A 20,883-nucleotide genomic window follows, 5' to 3' on the forward strand; every position below is an offset into this window, starting at 1 on the left:
CTCACAGACGCCTCTGGTGCCAACTGCTGACCTTGATGAGAATGTCACTACGGGGACGCCATCTCCCGTCCTGCCCTACAGCATCTCACAAGTGGGAGGATGGCGCACCAAGCCACCCCCTCATCACTTCCACCTCTACCCACGAGTGCCTGCCTGCCACATGCGGCAGTACCTGTCACATCAGGCAATGGAATGGACGTTAGTGCCATCACTGGTGTTTTCTGTAACTCATAATCTCAGTGCCTTGTGAAATCAGTCTTTTCTTTTTTTCTGTTTCTTTACAGTACCAGTGCTTTTTTGGTACCAGTGCTTTTTTTGGTACCAGTGCTTTTAAGTTACCAGTGCTTTTTCCCTGTACCGTGCATTTTTCTGTGCTTAGTGTTTTTCATCACCTAGAAGGGAAAAGTGATGTACCTTCACTTATGATGTGCATTATTTCAGAGAGCGCATGTCCATACACTTCACATGCCCGCTTATTGAGGCCACCTGGGTCAACCCCAGGCGTGCTCTGGTGAGCTGGCAAAGGATCAGCATTATTTAAATGATCGCAAATGAGTGCTCAGCTTATTCTTTATGCAGTATTATTGTTGTCCAGTCAATGTGTTCAGTGCTATGCACAACTCGTATCTTACTTGTTGCTCTATAAAGCATTATGTTCCATAAATCATGTTTGTTCCTACTATAAAGTTGTGTGTACAAGTTACATTTGTGTGTGTGTGTATATGTGTGTGTGTGTGTGTGTGTGTGTGTGTGTGTATGTGTGTGTGTTTGTTTGTGTTTTGCCTAATTCTGATGAAGGACTGTTTGGACAAAAGCTTTGTTTGACAGTAATTTTTTTGTGCCTATCTGTACTCAGCATCTTCGCTATATGGTGAATAGCAGCTATCCTTTTTCATAATATTGTCAAATAGCAAAAATTCAAATTTTAACCCCTGTAAACATTTGTGGCATTGAATATGTAGCAGTAACTCAGTTGGATGTGAACAAGAAGGGAATTTTGCACGATCTATTCAAAAGAATCATCCTAGCATTAACCAGAGGTGATTTATGGAAACAACAGAAAAATGTTGTTGGCTGGCTGCAGCTTCAAATCCAGGATACCTCAAATGTGTGTGTGTGTGTGTGTGTGTGTGTGTGTGTGTGTGTGCAGTACCTTGTCCACTGTGTCACCTTGCTCAGTAAAACAGGAGCAAAGTTTAAAGATGAGAACCTATATTTCCTAGACACTAAGCTGCATTCTAGAAGCTGGCTTAACCCTGTAGTAGCTGCACATGAACTGACAGTTCACATGAATGTATTTTTTTCTTTTTTTAAATCTATTTGGACCTAGAGACTGCACGACCCAAGTAACTTCCTAAAATCAAAAATACTACATTACTTCTTGGTTTCATTTTGACTGGAGCAGTGGTGGTGGAATGGACAACAATCGTGGACTCACAGTCCCACATGAGCAACGGTGTTCAATATAATTTCCACTGCTGCCTTTAGGAGAAGTAGTAAAATGTAAGCCATTGTAGCCACATTATAGTTAAATCTCAAGAAGTTTCTTACTATTACAGTGTTATCTTCTGTTAGTAACACTGTTTTTGTTAGATTCAGGTTAGTTAATTATCTTATTTATATATTTTTTGTTGAATAAATCCATATGAAAGAGGAAGTGAAAGAATTTGAAAGTTACTTGCTGAGGTTTTGGTGGTGAGTGATCACAAATGTGACTATGATGATGAATTTGAAGAAAGTGTAGATGAGGTAGGAGAGCAATCTGAAAAGTCTGATACAGAAAAAGAGATGTCCGATGGTGAAGATGCTATTGACAAGCTGGTACCAGTGCTTTTTAGTTACCCGTGTATGGCAGAGATCAGGTTACAATATGGAATAAACATTTACCTCCAAAAAATGTTAGAACCACATCCCAAAACATAGTAACCCACACTGGTGTAAAACCTATTTTAAAACAAATGAAAACTCCAGCTGAAATATGGAAGCATTAATTATGACATTACCAGCACAACAGCAGAAAACATGAACCTGTTTCTCGTGCCCCCCAGAAAAAGTTTCTAGGGACAGGGACTGCAAAACCACTGACTGCAGCTGCAATTCAGGCTCTAATAGGTTTTCTGTATTTGGCCGGAATGATGAAGATCAACCATATAAATGCAGACGATCTATGCAAGACTGATGGCATTGGGGTAGAAATATTCAGGCTCATGATGTCACTATCTAGATTTCGCTTCCTTCTCTGTTGTCTGTGATTTGATGACAAAAGATGGAAATACGACAATTAGCTCCAATGTGAAACATTTTTGACACGTTTATCCAAAATTACAAAACAGCATACTTCATAACTGATGAGAAGTTATGGCCATTTCGAGGCATGCCTGTTTAGACAGTATACACCCAGCAAGTCAAACAAATGTGGAATAAAAATATTTGCCCAATGTAATGCCCGGATGTATTATACTATGGATATGGATGTGTATGTTGGAACACAACCAGAGGGCCCTTATTATGTAATATTCCTGCTGCGATAGTTCAAAGACTGTGTACCTCCATCAGAGGAAGTGGCAGGAATATCAGTTTTCAGTTGGTTGAAACACTGAAATATTATTTTTGGCTAACTTTATTAAGAACAAAACAAAAAGGAATTGCCACTTGACTTCATAAAGCCAAGTAAATGTCCAGTGAGTTCAAATATGTTTGCCTTTCAGAAAAGCTTGTTCTCTTGTGGCATATATTTCTAAGAAAGGCAAATATGTTGTACTTGCATCCAGTCTTTACCATGACGACAGTGTTGATGAAGAGACAGGCAAAGCAGAAATGATAATTGTGTACACAATGAAATGAGGTGTAGACATGTGTGACAGGTTGTGTGCTGTCTACGACTGCACAAGATTTGCTCATCAATGGCCTATAGTCATATTTTCTTCATTATTGAATACTGAAGGTATCACTTCTCTAGTGATTCATGCTGCTAATAATCCTGAAAGGTGCATTTAATGAAGAGATTTTCTGCATCTGTTGTCTTATCAGCTACCATGAGTAACATAATGTCCAATATTCCTTCAAGGATTTGTGAAATTTCCCAAATTGAAGTGAAAGCAAGACCCAATGAACATCCTAACAAATACAGAGGGCATTGTGCATACTGAGACAAGAGAAAGAACAGACCTGCCAGGTACAGCTGCTGCCAATGCAGTAGTTATCTCCAAAGCTTGCAAGTATTATGTGTACAGAATGTTTAGAAATGGAAGACTGTGACTGAACTGTACAAACTGAAGTACTGTAGTAACCAATGTGCACATGTCATCCTGTTTATGATAAAATATTTGTTTGTGGATGTGAAAAAGAAACTTACAATTTCTGTGGAATTGGAGAGAATTTAAAATTTAGACATAATAATCATATGTTCCCAATTGTTTTGTTGATTTTTACTTATAAATCTATGTTTATCTCCATGTGGACTACTAACAGTATGAAGTGTGGTGCTACTGCTGCAAGGTTAAAGGAGTTGAATTGTAATAGAAAATATGAGTTGTGATCAAAAAGTAACAGAAATATTTTTAATTTCTTCTTGGTACACATGTTCCTGATGTATGTTTGCCTTTTCGGTTGTTTTGAAGTATGCTTGCATTTTCAGCTGTTTTGAATATTTAATTTATTGTTGACAGTCAAAAAGGTTATACATGTTTTCGAGTGCTTGGAAAATTTTTACTTTCAAAAAAGATGGATCAAAGAATTTGCGTTAAATTTTGCTTGAAAAAAGAAATAAAGCGCAGTGCTGCATTCAAAATGTTGACTGTGGCTTTAGACAAATCTACTATGATTAAGAAAAGAGTTTATGAGTGATTTAAATGCTTCAAAGAGGGCTGAGAAAGTGAAGACGACGACTGCCCTGGACACCCTAGCATATCAATTACTGACAACAATGAGGAAGAAGTAACAAAAATGGTTCTGGAAAATCACTGAATCACCACCAGAGAGATTGCTGATGATGTCAGCATATCCTTTGGCTCATACTAAGCCTTTTTTTTTGGGGGGGGGGGGGGGGGGGTTGGGAATGAAATGTGTAGTAGCATAGTTTGTTCTGGAATTACTGAATTTTGACCAAGAACAACGCCACATAGACGTCGCTCAGGAATTGCTAAATAAGTCGGCAACTATCCAGAACTTCTACGGAAGGTTACAATAGGTGACAAAATGTGGATATGCAGTAACGACACTGAAACCAATGGAAACTGCCTGAAGAGCTAAGACCAAAAATATTTGACAAGTTTGATCACATGTGAAGGGGCTTCCAACAGTATTCTTAGATTAGATTAGGATAGTGCACCACGAGTTCCTGCCTTATGATCATATGGTCAATAAGGAATACTACCTGGAAGTTATGACCCTTTTGCTTGAAGCAGTCCGAAGATAACAACCAGAATTGTGGCAAAACAACTCGTGGAAATTGCATCATGATAATGCTCCCCACTCACACCTCAATGCTTGTTCATGATTTTTTGGTGAAAAACATAACTGTTATGTTGCCTCGGCCACCATATTCACCATATGTGGCCACCTACAGTTTCTTCCTGTTCCTGAGGCTGAAGACGCTGAAGGAGATGAACACCATAATGAAAAGTGAGTTCCAGAAGTGCTTACAAGATTGGAAAAAGAGCTGGCAAAAGTGTATTGTATCTGAAAGGAATTACTTTGAAGAGGACAAAGTTGATGTTGATGATGAATAAATACAGATTCTTAAAAAAAAAAAAATCCTGTTACTTTTTGATCACACTCATATATAACTAAATTAAACTGAAAATAATATACTTTCTATGCATGTGATGCAATATTGTCCTTAATGTAACAGTGTCTCAATTCTCTTACTACCCCAGTATATATGAATAGAGTAAAATGGATGACACTTTTTGTTTTTAACAGTATTTAATGAACCTCCTCAGCATATTAAAATTGTTGTGGTAGGCCTCAACCAGGATTTGTACACAAACCATCCAAGGGAACCTCTCAACCAAACCAACCTTCTATCTCCCTGTACTACTCTCTTAATTTGTCGTATTCCATTACCCACAAATTTTGCTACACTGTTAACCTCGAGAGGTCAGGTATGTTAGATAATGGTGTTTCTTGCACCTAGCAATTTTCCAGAAAGAATTGTTTGTCTAATATAGTTTTAGTGTATGAAGAATTTCAATTACAGCATACATTCTGAGAAAGCTTCCTTGTAAAAGTAAGGATTATTAGTATGATGTGCAACCTGGAGAAATAGGAGAATATTTAATCAGAGCAGATACTTTACTTCCAGAGACAACAAGAAAAAAGTCTGGTCCCTTTAATCCCACAAACCAACCAACCATTACATGACTTGAGGTGGTGAAACATGAAGTACTGTGGACAAACACATGTAAAGGTAATACTGATGTGCTTCCTTGCTTTCAGAACTAATAGTTCTTTCCTTGTAAAGAGAGAGGGACAGGTTAGAGAGCATTAAAAAGGAAGGGAAGGTTGCTCAGACCCTCATATGAGGGGGACCCACATGTAGTGAGGACAAGTGATATTTTGCTTGCTAAAGGTCAGTATTAGCAAGCAGTTCTGTCATAAAATTTATTGATTTTACTTTCAATCCTGGTTTTTCAGCATTTCTCTGAGGCACTGCCAAGGGTCAAACAGACTTTTGACCACTTGGGCAGCCCTTATTTGTGTATGTTCAATATCTTCTATTAGTATTATCAGTAAGGACAGGAAAATTTCACAAAAACGATAACTTCGGAAATTGGCAATTTTTAACAAACTATAAGAAAATCAGTGTTTTTTATGAAATACCACAAAATCAATGTTTACAAAATATTGAGAAATTTGTCATTTTTGAGTATAAAAAAAATGTTCTAAATCTGAAAACAGCAGTATGCTTATTTTCGTAACTGCTGGTTACTGAATGTTGAAATTGCATTCTGACACCTTATTTTCTTAAGCCTGAGGTTTATGTACAGTCTTAACATGAATGATCATTTCCCAGATAACTATGATGCGATGTCAAAACTAATACAAAAAAAACAGAATTGAAAGAAAAATACTGAAAGAGGAAACACTGATGCTAGAGAAAAACAACAAAATTGGCAAAAAAACAACAAATTTGACAAAAAACACCAAATTTGGTAAAAAAAATAACACCGAAGCTTGCCAATAATAACTCCAAAATTGGGCATAAAACAAAACAATCTTTTCCTGTACGTAACTGTTAGGTATGGCCCCCAACACTTGAGCAATATTCTAGAATAGGTCACATGAGAGTTTTGTAAGCAATCACATTTGTAAAATGACTGCATTTTCCCAGCATACTACCAATGAGCTAAAGTCTGCCACCTGCTTTATCTGTAACTGAGCCTATTTCATCATTCCATTTCACATTCCAACAATTTTTTACACCCAGGAATTTGCCACTTAGGTAATTCTGTTACTCACTGATACTGTACTCATGGACACTGCTTTTCTGTGCTTTGTGAAGTGCATAATTTTACATTTATGTACATTTAAAGCAAGTTGTCAATCTTTACACCACTTTGAAATTCAAATTCTATCAAAGTCTGACAGGATGTATTTAACAAGATGGCGTCAAGTGTAATGACAATATAGCAATGTGTTTCTGTTGTGAAGAGAGGAACTTGTGAAAACTGTAGAAGTGAAATCACAAAACTAAATGAATACATTTCAGGTTTACAAAAAATTGTCAATGTTCTAAGATGTGATATTTCACATCTAACAAATGAAAATTCTGAGCTGAAGAAGTTGCGCCGTACTCCAAATGATAAAACAAGTAAGCCACAAAATGGGAACATAGAGTGTTAAGATAAGCTGAAAGGAATTGTCAAATAGGTATCAAACATAGCAAATGAAATTATATTTGCAGATAAAAACAATTTCAGTGCAATAAGTATGACAAACTTCGTAAACAGCTGTGAACAGAAAAACAAACCAATCCACAAAAGAAGAATGCAACAGAAATTGACAACCAATGACTAAGAGTAGTAAACTATGCGACAGGAACTGACCACCAGTGACTAAAAGTAGTGAAGCAATAGCATCAGGTGGTCGAAAGACTATTAACAAACTTCAAAAACAACATGAAGCTAACGTCAACTCCACTCCGAAATCTGCCACGAAGTGCAGCGTACTTTTGCTTGCTAATAGCCATGGAAGACAGTTAGCTGATACTCTATGAAGTGTAAATCATGAAATCCAAGAAAGCAGCATGGTGAAGCCATGAGCAAGAATGAAAAACATCATATTAGACTCAGCTATAAATGGCAAAATGTTGCGTGACAATTACTTTGCTGTCTGCATAACAGGTACAAATGATGTCACTTGTAATGAAGCTGATATGTGTATTGGAGGTGTGTCTAAGTTTCTAGAATGAAACACATTAAAAAACACTATTGTTGCTACCATCGGCATGTTTTAATTTACAACCCCTTTTGTTAACAAAGAAATAAGAAAACATATGCAAGAATTAAATTGTTACGTTCAAGATGTGAAAAATTTTTAATTTTAGATATAGGCATATTAAATACAAGCATGCACACTACACATGGTCTACATCTGAACTATGAGAGTAAGCACTTTCTGTGTGAAGATTTAAGCAAATTGGTTACAGAAAAGATTGAACTCAGTAGCCTAATATACGAAAACAGTTAGTTTTTGAGTGAAACTGACATCCCTGTTCTGTGTAATTATGCCTATAGTGTGCACACATTAAGTTGAAAGACTTACTGACAGCATCAAGAAAGACGAAAAACTAAAATAATGTTCCAGAATGTCCAATACATTACTAACAAAACAGAAAAAGTTTCTTAGGAGAAGAAAAACTTCTTAGCCAAAATCGCAATAAAACACTGTATTGTGAATAACCGGTTTCAGTAAACTATGTTACCGTCATCAGATATTTGTACAGGTTATTATAAACATCTTGTGCCAGATGCACACAAAATCTTTCCTTTAAATCTCCAGACGCGGCAACATGTGACATGAATGATGTGTTGGTCTATCAAAAGTAAAAGTTAAAATTACTATGTACACAAATTGCCATAACATTGCATCCATATAATCACGTGCCATGCCTACTAGGGCACCACAAGACGGACTGTCAACAGCAAATGCATAAGATGAACACTTGTCAGTTTATCTTATGCAATGGCTATTGACAGTCCGTCTTGTGGTGCCCTAATAGGCATAACGTGTGATTATATGGATGCAATGTTGTGGCAATTAGTGTACATAGCACTTTTAACTTTTACTTTTGACATGCCAACACATAATTCATGTCATCCATATCCTATGTTGCACATCTGGAGATTTAAAGGAAAGATTGTGTGTGCATCTAGCACAAGATGTTTATAATAACCTGTGTGAAGATGTGATGATGGTAACATAGTTTGCCGAAACTGGTTATCCATAAAACTGTTTTATTGCAATTGAAATTCTAGGAGAAAGTAAAGCACACATATATGCTGTGAATGAACTTGGATGCAAGAATGAAAATGCTCATAGTTTTATGTTAAACAAATACAAAACTGTAAGTGCATATTACAGAAAGATACACAAGAGTGATGGGGTAGGTACGTATGTTAGGAATAACATTCATTATGAAAACACTGAGTGGGTTGATAATCTTGCGATAGAGATGGCCTTTGAAGTAGTGGCAGTTAAAATGAAGGTAGGCAAAAACAGCTTATTAATTATTGGCCAGTACAGATCACAAAATAGTGATGTAGAAGAATTCTTTTGCCAATTAGAACTTCTGGAAAAACTATCAAGAAATATAAAACAGGTTATAATAAACAGACTCTTTAAGCTATAATGTAAATTATCTTAAATATTCTGATATGTTGCACTGCTATAACCATATCAAAGTAAATGAGGAACCTTCCACCTAATTGCACTACTTGCCAGGCAGGAAGGTGTACCAGTCCCCAGCACAAATCAGCCCAGCAGATTAGTGTCAAGGTCCGGTGTGCCAGCCAGCCTGTGGATGGTTTTTAAGGCAGTTTTCCATCTGCCTCGGTGAATGCGGGCTGGTTCCCTTTATTCTCTCTCAGTTACACTATGTTGGCGATTGCTGCGCAAACGCTTTCTCCACGTATGCATACACCATAATTACTCTACCACGCAATAATTGGGGTTACACTCATCTTGTGTGAGATGTTCCTGGGGAGTGGGGGGATGGGGCGGGGGTTCACTGGGGACCCAACCACACAATAATCCTGGGTTCGGGGTGGGGCATCTGTGTGGTGAGTAGACTGTTGTAGCCTGTTGTGGGGTTGTGAATCACTGAGGGCTATGGTGGGGACAAAGCTTCTCCATAATTTCTAGGTTCCCACTTCCATACAATACAATACAAATGAGAAGCCACACAATAACCCTGGGTTCGGGGTGGGGTGTCTGTGTGGTGAGTAGCCTGTTGTAGGGTTGTGAACCACTGAGGGCTATGGCGGGGACAAAGCTTCTCTGTCATTTCTAGGTCCCCACTTCCATACAATAGAATACAAATGAGGAGCCAATCAGAATAGCACCTAATGTTGTGTATCTAGCTTGGAAAGATACAGTGGGAAGAACCATTGAAACATATCTCTCGGACCATAAGAGCACTATCTATAGAGGTTAAACAGACCACAAAATACTTCTACACAGTGACCTATTCACTTATAAAAGGAAAATTAACTACAGCAATCTTAAGAAGGAATCTGCACAGAGAGAGTGGCAGAAGGTATACAGATCGTTCAATATTAATGAAAAGTGGGACCTTCTCTATGAATTATTTTAAATAATTTCAATCAGGCATGTCCAACAGTAAGAAAAGAAGTAAGGAAATCAGATCACACAAAGAACCTTAAGATTCCCCTAGAAATACAAAAACTTAAAAAAAATGTGAAAAACCTATAAGTGCTGTTCCAAGATACAAAATTGCAGTACTTCCTAACAAAGTACAAACGCAGCAAAAAAAACATACAGGGAGTCCTTGAAGAGACTAAAAGCACACCATTATGCTGAACAGATATATAAATCCAGTAATATTAGCAAAACAGCCTGATACTCTAAATAAAGAATTTGGTAACAGAGAGAATCCAGGTTGCAGCAGTATATCACTAGAAGAAAATGGAATATTGTTGAATGAGCCAAAGACAGTGTCTGAGGCCTTCATAAAACATTTTACTAAGTCATAATAGAAGGAAACATTCCACGTAGGAAAAATATACCTAAAAACAAAGATGATGTGACTTACCAAATGAAGGTGCTGGCAGGTCGACAGACACACAAACGAACACAAACATACACACAAAATTCAAGCTTTCGCAACAAACTGTTGCCTCATCAGGAAAGAGGGAAGGAGAGGGAAAGACGAAAGGATGTGGGTTTTAAGGGAGAGGGTAAGGAGTCATTCCAGTCCCGGGAGCGGAAAGACTTACCTTAGGGGGAAAAAAGGACGGGTATACACTCGCGCACACACACACATATCCATCCACATATATACAGACACAAGCAGACATATTTACCCTCTCCCTTAAAACCCACATCCTTTCATCTTTCCCTCTCCTTCCCCCTTTCCTGATGAGGCAACAGTTTGTTGCGAAAGCTTGAATTTTGTGTGTATGTTTGTGTTCGTTTGTGTGTCTGTCGACCTGCCAGCACCTTCATTTGGTAAGTCACATCATCTTTGTTTTTAGGTATATTTTACTAAGTCATGTGGAGAAGAATTTGATGAATCAACACTACAAATAAACTCAGCTAAAATGAGTAATTCATTTTTTCTAATGAGTGTAACACAATAAGAGGGCATGAAAATAATCTCAAAATTGAAAATAAAAACAACTAATGGCTGGGATGTCGTATTGTCTACATTACTTAAAGAATGCAAAAATGAATTAATACAACCAATAACATATGTAATGAACAGTTCAATTAGCCAAGGGACCTACCCTGAACTTTTAAAAATTGACCAATGTATAAAAAGAGTGCAACCACTGACATAAATAATTATAGGCCAACCTCATTGACTTCAACAGTTGGCAAGCTGCTTGAAAGAGCAATTCTACACTAAATGGAATCCTTCTTCTGTAAATACAATATACTGAACAACTCACAGCATGGGATCTGAAAAGGATGATATACAATAACACCAGCAGCAACTTTTTTCCATGAACTGTTGAACAGACTGGATACAGGAAACGAAGTTATTAGGACTTCCCAGATTTGTCTAATGCATTTGAGTCTGTGAAACATGCAGTACTGTTATCCAATTCAGAAACTTATGGTACAAGAGGAGCAGCACTAAAGTTCTTATCTCCGAGACAGAATAAAATGCAAGTTAACGTCCAAACAGCAAAAATCAGCATACAGAACTAACTCAAAACTAATGCTAATGAAACAACATTATTAGCTGGGGCTATATTAAGCAGCTAGCATTTCAAAGCAATAAAGAGAACTTTGAAATGATCACATAACATCTAACAATGAATAAACATACACTGAATAAGGACAGGACTGTAGTAATAAAGTTCTTGTTAAATAATAATAATACCCATACTGAATCACTTTCTATAGTTGAAACATCTGATAAAAATAAGTTTTTAGGAGTTTTGAGTGATGAACATCTCACTTGGAAAAAGCATATCAGCTATATCTGTAAAAAGGTTACCAGTAATATTAACTTATTAAAACATCTTGCAAATAAAATATGCCCTCCTGTCCTGAAACAAGTGTGCTACAGTTTAATCCACTCACATTTGCAATGTGAGGCTGAGGTCTTGGGTATGGCAACACAGTCTAGATGGATAGTATTTTCAGGCTTCAAAAGAGAGCAGTTAGCATAACTGCTAATACAAGCAAACACCAGTCCTGCAGTGACTACTTCAGAAATTATAATTTACTGACTGTGTATTAAATTTGTGTCCTAAAGACTATAATGTTTGTAAAAGAGAATGATGAATAAGTGTAATGACCAAAGACATCCATTATTACGAGGGGGTTTGAAAAGTTCTCAGAACAGAATAGAAAAAAAAGTACATACATCACTGAAATGGTTTTTATTTTTTTAATGTAGTCTCTTGTAGATTAATGCACTTGGTCCAATGACATTCCAGTGTCTTGATCCCATCTCGAAAATGAGTTTCCTCCAGGGCTGCAAAACAGTTGTCAACTCAGCTATCAGTTCTTCGTTTGAAGTGAGTCTTCGTCCAACAAGAAAAATTTTCAGTTTTGGGAACAGATGGAAGTCTGATGCAGCCATATCAGGTGAAAAAGGCAGGTGTGGCAACAATTCATACCTTAGTTCATGTAAATTTGTCATGGTGATGGCACTTGTGTGGGCGCGCATTGTCTTGATGGAAGACGACTTTCTTCCTTGCTAAACCTGGCCTTTCTTTGTGAATCTTTTGTTGCAATTTGTCCAGGAGGTTAGCATTGTATTCTCCAGTAATTGTTTGCCCAGTGGGAGATAATCTACAAACAGAATCCCCTTCACAACCCAGAACACTGATGCCATGACCTTTCTCGCCGAAGCAAATGACTTTGCTTTCTTTGGTGGCAAAGAATCAGCATGTTTCCACTGCTTTGACTGTTGTTTTGTCACTGGGGTATAGTAGTGCAACCCAAGTCCCATCTGTGGTCACAAACCAGCACAAAAAATCTTGTTCGTTTCTCCCAAAATGGACCAATCATTGTTCCGATATGTCCAATCTCATGCGTTTTTGATCGAACGTCAAGAGTCGTGGCACCCGTATTGCAGATAATTTTTTGATTTCTAATTCTTCAGTTAAAATGTGATATACCCTTTCAGATGACATCTGGCAAGCGTGACCAATTTCACACACTTTCAATCAGCAATCCTCCATGACCATTTTGTGCACTTTTGCAATGATTTCTGGAGTATTGACACATCTTGGCTGACCACTGCATGGATCATCATCTAAGCTTTCCCGACCACATTTAAATTCATTTGTCCACTTGGCAACAGTTGAATATGAACGAGCAGAGCCCCAAGTGTGTTCTCAAGTACTTAATCAGTGCTCAAATCTCAATTTTTTTCCATCTTTGCAAATCACTACACAGGAACAACAACAGAGCCACGTCACCGCCACAGCTCTCTTCCAAGAGCACTGACGTGGCACATGTTTACAGGCAACAGTCCAATGAATATCATGTGAAGAACTCATTGCGCTAGTGCTGACCTCTCGTGGTGATTCTGAGAACTTTTCAAACCACCCTCGTACAATACACAAACCAGATGTGACTATCGTAGGATACTGACTAATAAACAAACTATAGATCATAGTCTCTTCGAAACTGGGAGGCAGTTCTATAATAAGTTGCCAAATAATATAAATCAACTCCAAGGGAATCATTTTAAGGGCAAGTTGAAACAGCTGTTAATTGAAAGATGTTTATACTCATTTAAAGAATTCTGGCCTGCAATACAGACAGTTCTACTTTTATATACTGCAGTGTATTAGTGGTAGTAAATGTTTATATAAGGGTATATGATGTGCTACTTGATGTATATATTAATTATATGTATAACATGATATTATTGTTATAAATGCACAAAAATGACGATGTCCAAGACTGTAAAGTTAATATAGACAAATAAAGATAATTATTATTACTGATATTATCTGTAGCTTTTACCAGACAATACCTACAACAGCATCATCTGCAAAATGTCTGTAATTACTTTTAACATTGTTTGACAAGTCATTAGCATACAGATCAGAAGGGTCATAATACACTTTCTTGAAGAATAATGAAGTTACTTCCACATTTGTTGACGATTCTCCATGTAAGATAACATGCTGTGTCCTGCCTACCAAGAACTGTCCAATTCAGTCACAAATTTCATTTGATAATCCATATGATTATACTTCTGTTAATAATTGCTGACAGGGCGCTGAATCAAATGCTTTTCAGAAATCAAGAAATACTGCATCCAACTGCTTTCTTTGAACCATGGCTTTCGAGATGTCATTTGAGAAAAGTTTGAGTCAGATTTTACATGACCAATGTTTCAGCAGCTTTGCTGATTGGCAAAGAGGATGTCACTGTGTTCAAGATACATCATTATAGTTGAGTATGTTCTAAGAGTCTACACGGTATGGATGTCAGTGAGACTGTACAATTTGAGGCATGTCTGGAAAGTAGGTATCGTTTTGTTCCAAGTAACCATAGCACTAGTGTCCCAGTTCCACATATTCATACTCATCTCACCGGTTCATTGTCTTTCCATGGACAATACTTTAGCCAGAATGTGTTGTGTTTAAATCTGTTAGTGATCATTCAAAGTGTTTAAGACAATCTTTGAGCCTGAAGGCTGTGAAATGTGTCTGCAATACATTTTTTTAAATTTTTTTTTTAATGCAAAGAATGTTAAGCCAGCTGAAATTCATTATCAACTTGTAGAGATTTATGGTGAAAATGTAGTGATTGATGCAATGATGAGAAAGTGAGTGAGACAAATCAATGATAGACTAACCAATGTTCATGATGAAGCACAGAATGGATGGCCTTTTGTTATCAATGATGGTTTGGTTAAGAAAGTGAATGAGAAAGTATGTGAAAAGAGATTGTTCATAATAACAATGTTTTGTGACAAGTTCCTAGATACTTCAAAGACTGTTTTGCATGAGATTGTCACAAACTGCATAAATTTTTACAAATTGCATTCCTGTTGGTTTCTGAAAATACTTATGAATGACCACAAACTGAAGAAACTTGGCACAGCACTTTGACTTTTCTTATCCAATACTGTGATGATGGAGATGAATTCTTAAACAGAATTGTGACTGGTGATGAAACTTGGGTCTGTCATGTCATTCCAGAATCAAAAGAACAATTGGTGGGGTGGAGGTACTTACAACACCCCCCAAAAACAAAAATTCAAAACAACATTGTCAGCACAAAAAATCATGTGCACTGTGTTCTACGACAGACAAGGCATTCTGCTTGTTGAGTTCCTTCCTGGAGGTGAAACCGTCAATACGGTACTATACTGAGAAAACTTTGATGTGCAATTCAAAACAAAAGGCATGCAATGCTCAATCGAGGGATTGTGTTACTTCAATGACATCCCCATTCTGCTGGTGTTAATCAAAACCTTACTGAACAGTTTGTTTGGGAGCAGTTCGATCACCAATTGTACAATACCGATCTTGCACCTTCTTACTACCGTTTGTAAAGAGTGATTTTGGAGGAAGGCATTTTGACGGCAATGACAATGCAAAAAACAGTGATCTGCAGTGGTTGTCTTCCCTGGTAACATCTTTTTATGAAGAGGGCAAAGAAAAGTTGGTTTCCCATTACGACAAATGTCTGAACAATGGTGGCAACTATGTAGAAAAAAAATTTAAGAAATGCTCTATCTTGTAAAAGACAAATTTTAGTTTGAAAAAAGTGTTTCATGTGTTTTTTCCCAAAACAGTATTTACTTTCTGGGGTTGCCTCTGAGTTTCATGGATCACTTCTGCAATCCTGGCTGTAAATGGGTATGACCTGTGCTTTCTTCCAACCACTAGGTACAGATTTTTGCTGAAGTGATCTATGGTTAAAAGTGTCGCTGAAGTGATTTATGGTTGAAAGGGAGGTTAGCTGCAAATTCTGTATGGAATCAGACAGGGATTCCATCCAGCACTGGAGCCTAGTTCCATTATAGCAATATTAGCTGTTTCTTAATGCCATTGACACTAGTAATAATAATAATAATAATAATAATAATAATATAGATTTTATTGTCTTTAGACTATTACAGCAACTGACAACGGCAAATGAAGATACAATTTATGATACACTGTGATAAAGTACTGACTACCAAAATATTTTAACGTATATTACAATAAATGTACAGTGGGTCATCTATTGGTTTACTGCATTTTACAGTTGAAGAATTCATTGATGTCATAGAATGAGTGGGAAATTAACCATTCATGCAGTCTTTGAATGTATGTTCAGGAAGATCCTGTATAGCATGTGGCAGCTTATTAAATAGTTTGTGCCCTGTGACTTCATAGCTATTTATTGATTTTAATAATCTGTGGTAATGCGTGTATTTGTGTTTGATGCTTCTTGTATTGTAACAAAGTACATTTTCTCTAAGTTTCATATCTTGTATGTTGTTCTTCGTATAGATCAAGACATTGTATATATAGAGGTTTATTACTGTCATACTTTTTTGTTCAGTAAATAAGGGTTTGTAGTGAGCCTTATATGAAGAATTTGTAATTATCCCAATGGCTTTCTTCTGCAATAATAGGATGTCATGTATATGATTATAATTACCCTACAAGATAATGCCATAGGATATTATACTTTGGAAAAATGCAAAATAAGATGATCTGGCATGTTTCAGGCACACAATTTCTGAGTTATCTTAATAAATAAATTACTCTAGATAGCTTACTACTAATATAGTTTACATGCTGGCCACAGGACAACTTTTCATCTAAATAAACTCCCAGGAATTTAACAGAACTAGGGTCATCAGATAGTGGCTTGTCTCTTAGAGTGAATATTATCTGCTGAGTTTCATTTTCATTTAGCAAGAAACCATTTGCTCTGAACCAATATGCTGCATCAGTGAGTGTATTTCAGCTCAGGTTTTAAGATCTTTAAGATTGTTACTGCTAAGTAGAAAAGTTGTATCATCTGCATACAATACAGTGGTGGATCTAATAAATGAGGGGAGGTCATTGATCATTATCAGAAACTAGTATCTATATCACCATCCTTTACAGTGGTGCGAGAATTAAACTGGTGCAGTACTCCATTTGAAAACTGAGTTCAGCCTCTGTTTTCACTTTTCTACCCTCAATTTTGATCCCTATGCAATCCCAGAGTGTCAGTGCATTAACCTTAGTGCCATTGACAGCTTTACATATGAGCAGAATATCTTAGGTTTTTATGAGAAATCTTTCAAGAAGATTCTGCTGTAGCAGTCACTGAACGCTGCGCATATTCCCCTTTTAACGAACAAGTGATTATCAGTCAGTATCTCTGTATCTACAGCTGTTTATTTTGTTTTGCACCTATTTGCAGTTGTTCCTTTTGAAATTTCCTTCCAGAGGCTGTGTACCACTGAGGGGCCCTCACATCATAAACTGTCTACAAGTGTTTGGTCAACTATTCTTCTAAAGTTGAGCCACACATTTGAGGAAAACACATTGTGATGTCATAGAAAAAATAAAAATTGGATAACAGAACCCATACAGATTACAGAACAATATGCACAATGATATGGATCTGAAATGAACTGAAAGTTAATAAAAACAGAGGCTCCTGTGATACCAAATGAAATTAGTTTCATACCTACAAACTATCACATAATACACACACACACACACACACACACACACACACACACACACACAGCTTCATTTTTAAACTACCAAGTAACTCTACAAATGAGGCAATGAAGCAAGCACAAGGAGAAAGTTAAGGGGTCAAATGATAATTTGTACCTTCATTCATTGTACACTAATGTAAATTCAAAACTATTTTAATTATTGTATATATTTCTGCCAATGTGACTGCACTCTGTACATGTTGTTCTTGCAATAAATTTCTTATTCACTCAAAGCAGGTTTTCTTACCTACCATGATGTTCAAGTGCTTGAACATAGTGTCACCAATTCTCTGAAGTCCCATCCGAACCATATTCTGGAACATATCTACCAGCCACCTTCTTTCTTCTGGTGACATGTATCCTGTACAGAAAAATCATTTATAAAAGAAAATTACAGGCTCTACACACACGTAAACAAAGTTCACTACTACTACTACTACTACTACTACTACCACATTATTATTGTACACATTACTACCACAATGCATAAACTGTGAGAAAAAATGTATGCTACATATCTGGTGCAACAGCTACTGTAATAATTATTAGGGCATATATGTGTACAATATAACAGGCTTCAACAGCAAACACTATAAGCAAATAATTATATTGTTCACCAAAAACTAGTTGTTAGGGAGAGGGGCAAAAAATCACAGATGGGGAGAGAATAGAAAAGCCATAATGTTGCCTTGAACTGTCAGGTATCACTCAGGAAACATGTAACATTTCTTCCTAGGCAACCTGAAGTCACTGTTATTCTCTTGAGTATTAATCCATATACTAGAGATAAATCTAAAATAAATAAGGATGTGCAACACATCTACACAGGTGTCATCTGAGACACATGCCTCACAGTAAAACAGTTGTAAAGAAGGATAAGAGACCACCAATCACTAACAAAACTTTCAAAATAAATGCAAAAGGTAGAACCTCCACAACAAGGACCAAAACAAAGGCCACTCTTCCCCATTTCCCACATACTTCATACGCACAAGTCATAAAAACAACACCAAAGCAGAAGTAAACCAAATGCAAATTGTTCACATCAGAAAACAAAATGAGACAAACGTCCCATATGGTCATTTTACTTTGACAGGTAACAGTAACAACAGGAATCTCTGTTGCATCAAAATGTTGACTGCAAAAATCCCTGCAACAGTCATTCACTTCATTCTTGCTTTATGAAATTTTTTTCCATAGTAATTTTAATTTCATAGTTAGACTTACAGGTGCAAATCACAATTGAGTAAATATGCAGGGTGTTTCAAAATAATCTTTACAACTTTGCCACATATATTTCTGAAATGGGACGAGGTAGAAATAAATGCTCGTCCTCCCACTCCCACACCAACAGCAGATGGAAAAGTGTTTGGAATGGCACACCCAGGTCCAGCTGAACCCCATTAGATTTTTTTCTCTTTGGGGCTTTGTGAAGTATGCTGTCTACAAGAGAGCGGCACAGAACCTGCAGGAACTGTGGGCTCACATCAGAGCAGCAACTGCACACATTAATGAGGACAAGCTCGGTTGGATATGGGAGGAACTGGAATATAACTTAGATAACCTGTGTGCTACAGATGGCACACACAATGAACTTTGTTAATCAACTGCTAAAACTTCAAAAACGAGAAAGTGGGTTAGTCAGTGTTTTGTGTGTGTGTGTGTGTGTGTGTGTGTGTGTGTGTGTGTGTACATCATACCAAAAACCACACCTTTCTGAAATATGTGTCATCATAGTTGTAAAGCTCATTCTGGAACTTATTGTCTACTGAAAGTTGGTTAACAAGACACCGTATTCACGATAACAATGTATAATCAAACAATGGAAAATTCAGGATGGAATGTAACAATACGAGAGAAGGAAAGTTGTTACTCACCATATAGTGGAGATGCTGAGCCGCGATAGGCACAATAAAAAGATTCACACAGACATAGCTTTCGGCCATTAAGGCCATTGTCAGCAGTAGACACACATACACGCACGCGCGCGCGCACACACACACACACACACACACACACACACACACACACACACAAGCTACTGCTGACAAAGGCCTTAATGGCCAAAAGCTATGTTTGTGTAAATCTTTTTATTGTGCCTGTCGCGGCTCAGCATCTCCGCTATATGGTGAGTAGCAACTTTCCTTCTCTCGTATTATAACAATGTATAGTGCGGATAACTCTGAAATTGCAATGGATGCAACCCAATTGTACACAAAGAAACACTTGAGCCCTTACACCTACTTACATTAAATATTATCTGCCCCCAGCTACCTGTCCAATATCAAACCCGCCATTTTAATAACTTCAACACTCTTCTTCCGTTGAGTCATCAGTCTGACTGGTTTGATGCAGCCTGCTATGAATTCCTCCCCTGCACGAACCTCTTCATCTCAGAATAGCACTTGCATCCTACATCCTCAGTTATTTGGGGGATATATCCATACCTCTGTCTTCTCCTACAGTTTTTACCCTCTCCATTTCACTCTAGTACTGAGGTTATTCGCTGATGGCACAACACATGTCTTCTCATCCTGTCCCTTCTTCTCAGTGTTTTCTGTATGTTCCTGCCTTCATTGATTCTGCAGAGAATGAACTTACTTACAACTAATCCTACATCTACATACATACTCCATAACCCAATGTATGGTGTATGGCAGAGAATAGCATGTACCACTACTAGTCACTTCCTTTCCTCTTCCACTCACAAATGCAGCAAGGGAAAAACAACTGTATATATGCCTCTATACGAGTCCTAATTTCTCTTACACTGTACTCGTGATCTTTATGTGAAGTATAACTTGGCAGCAGTAGGACTGTTCAGTGGTAGCTGCAAATGCCTTTTCTCTAAATTTTGTCAATAGTGTTTCATGAAAAGAACTTCATCTATTTCGATTCAAGTTTACAAAGCATCTGTGCAACACTTGGATGTTGATCACATCTACCAGTAAGGAATCTAGCAGCACACATCTGAATTGCTTTGATGTATTCCTTTAATCTGACCCCATGGGGATCTCAAAGACTTGAGCAGTATTCAAGAATGGACTGTGCAAGTGTTCTAGATGTGTTTTCCTTTGCAGATGTGCAACACTTCCCTAGAACTCTCCCAATGAACTGAAGTCGATCATTCATCTTCCCTACTACCATTCTTACGTGCTCATTCCAATGAGTAATGCTTTCTAAATCCTTGCTGATTTGTGGACAGAAGCTCTGCTTTATCAAGGAAATTTATTATATTCAAATTTTGCACAGAACAGTGGAAATGAACACAGTTTTCCAGCTTCATGAACTGCTTTGCAGTATTTTCTGCAGGTTCCTTTGTCACTGTAAGATAAGGAGATTTCTTCTTCTTCTTCTTCTTCTTCTTGCGTTACAGCCTCTGTAGGACCAAGGGCAGCCCCTTCGTGGACTGCATTTTCCTCTTCTTCTCTCAGAACCTCTTCATTCTTTCTCTTCTTCTCTCCCGCTCTTCTTCCGAGATCTTCAGTTTCCGTTTCTCCTGT

The 20,883-nt window shown here is 37.3% G+C and overlaps 1 protein-coding gene across 3 annotated transcripts in view; it reads right to left on the reverse strand.

The window, feature by feature from the left end:
- The window catches only part of LOC126092135 (uncharacterized), a 255,965-nt gene that overhangs the window by 152,815 nt on the left and 82,267 nt on the right, over nucleotides 1-20,883 (reverse strand). For all 3 annotated transcript variants that reach the window (XM_049907592.1, XM_049907593.1, XM_049907595.1), the window contains exon 7: nucleotides 17,632-17,741. In XM_049907592.1, the coding sequence (XP_049763549.1) occupies nucleotides 17,632-17,741 (110 nt within the window). The remainder of the gene's footprint in view (nucleotides 1-17,631; nucleotides 17,742-20,883) is intronic.

The sequence above is a fragment of the Schistocerca cancellata genome, chromosome 7 (genome assembly GCF_023864275.1).
Source record: "Schistocerca cancellata isolate TAMUIC-IGC-003103 chromosome 7, iqSchCanc2.1, whole genome shotgun sequence".
Lineage (NCBI taxonomy): Eukaryota > Metazoa > Arthropoda > Insecta > Orthoptera > Acrididae > Schistocerca > Schistocerca cancellata.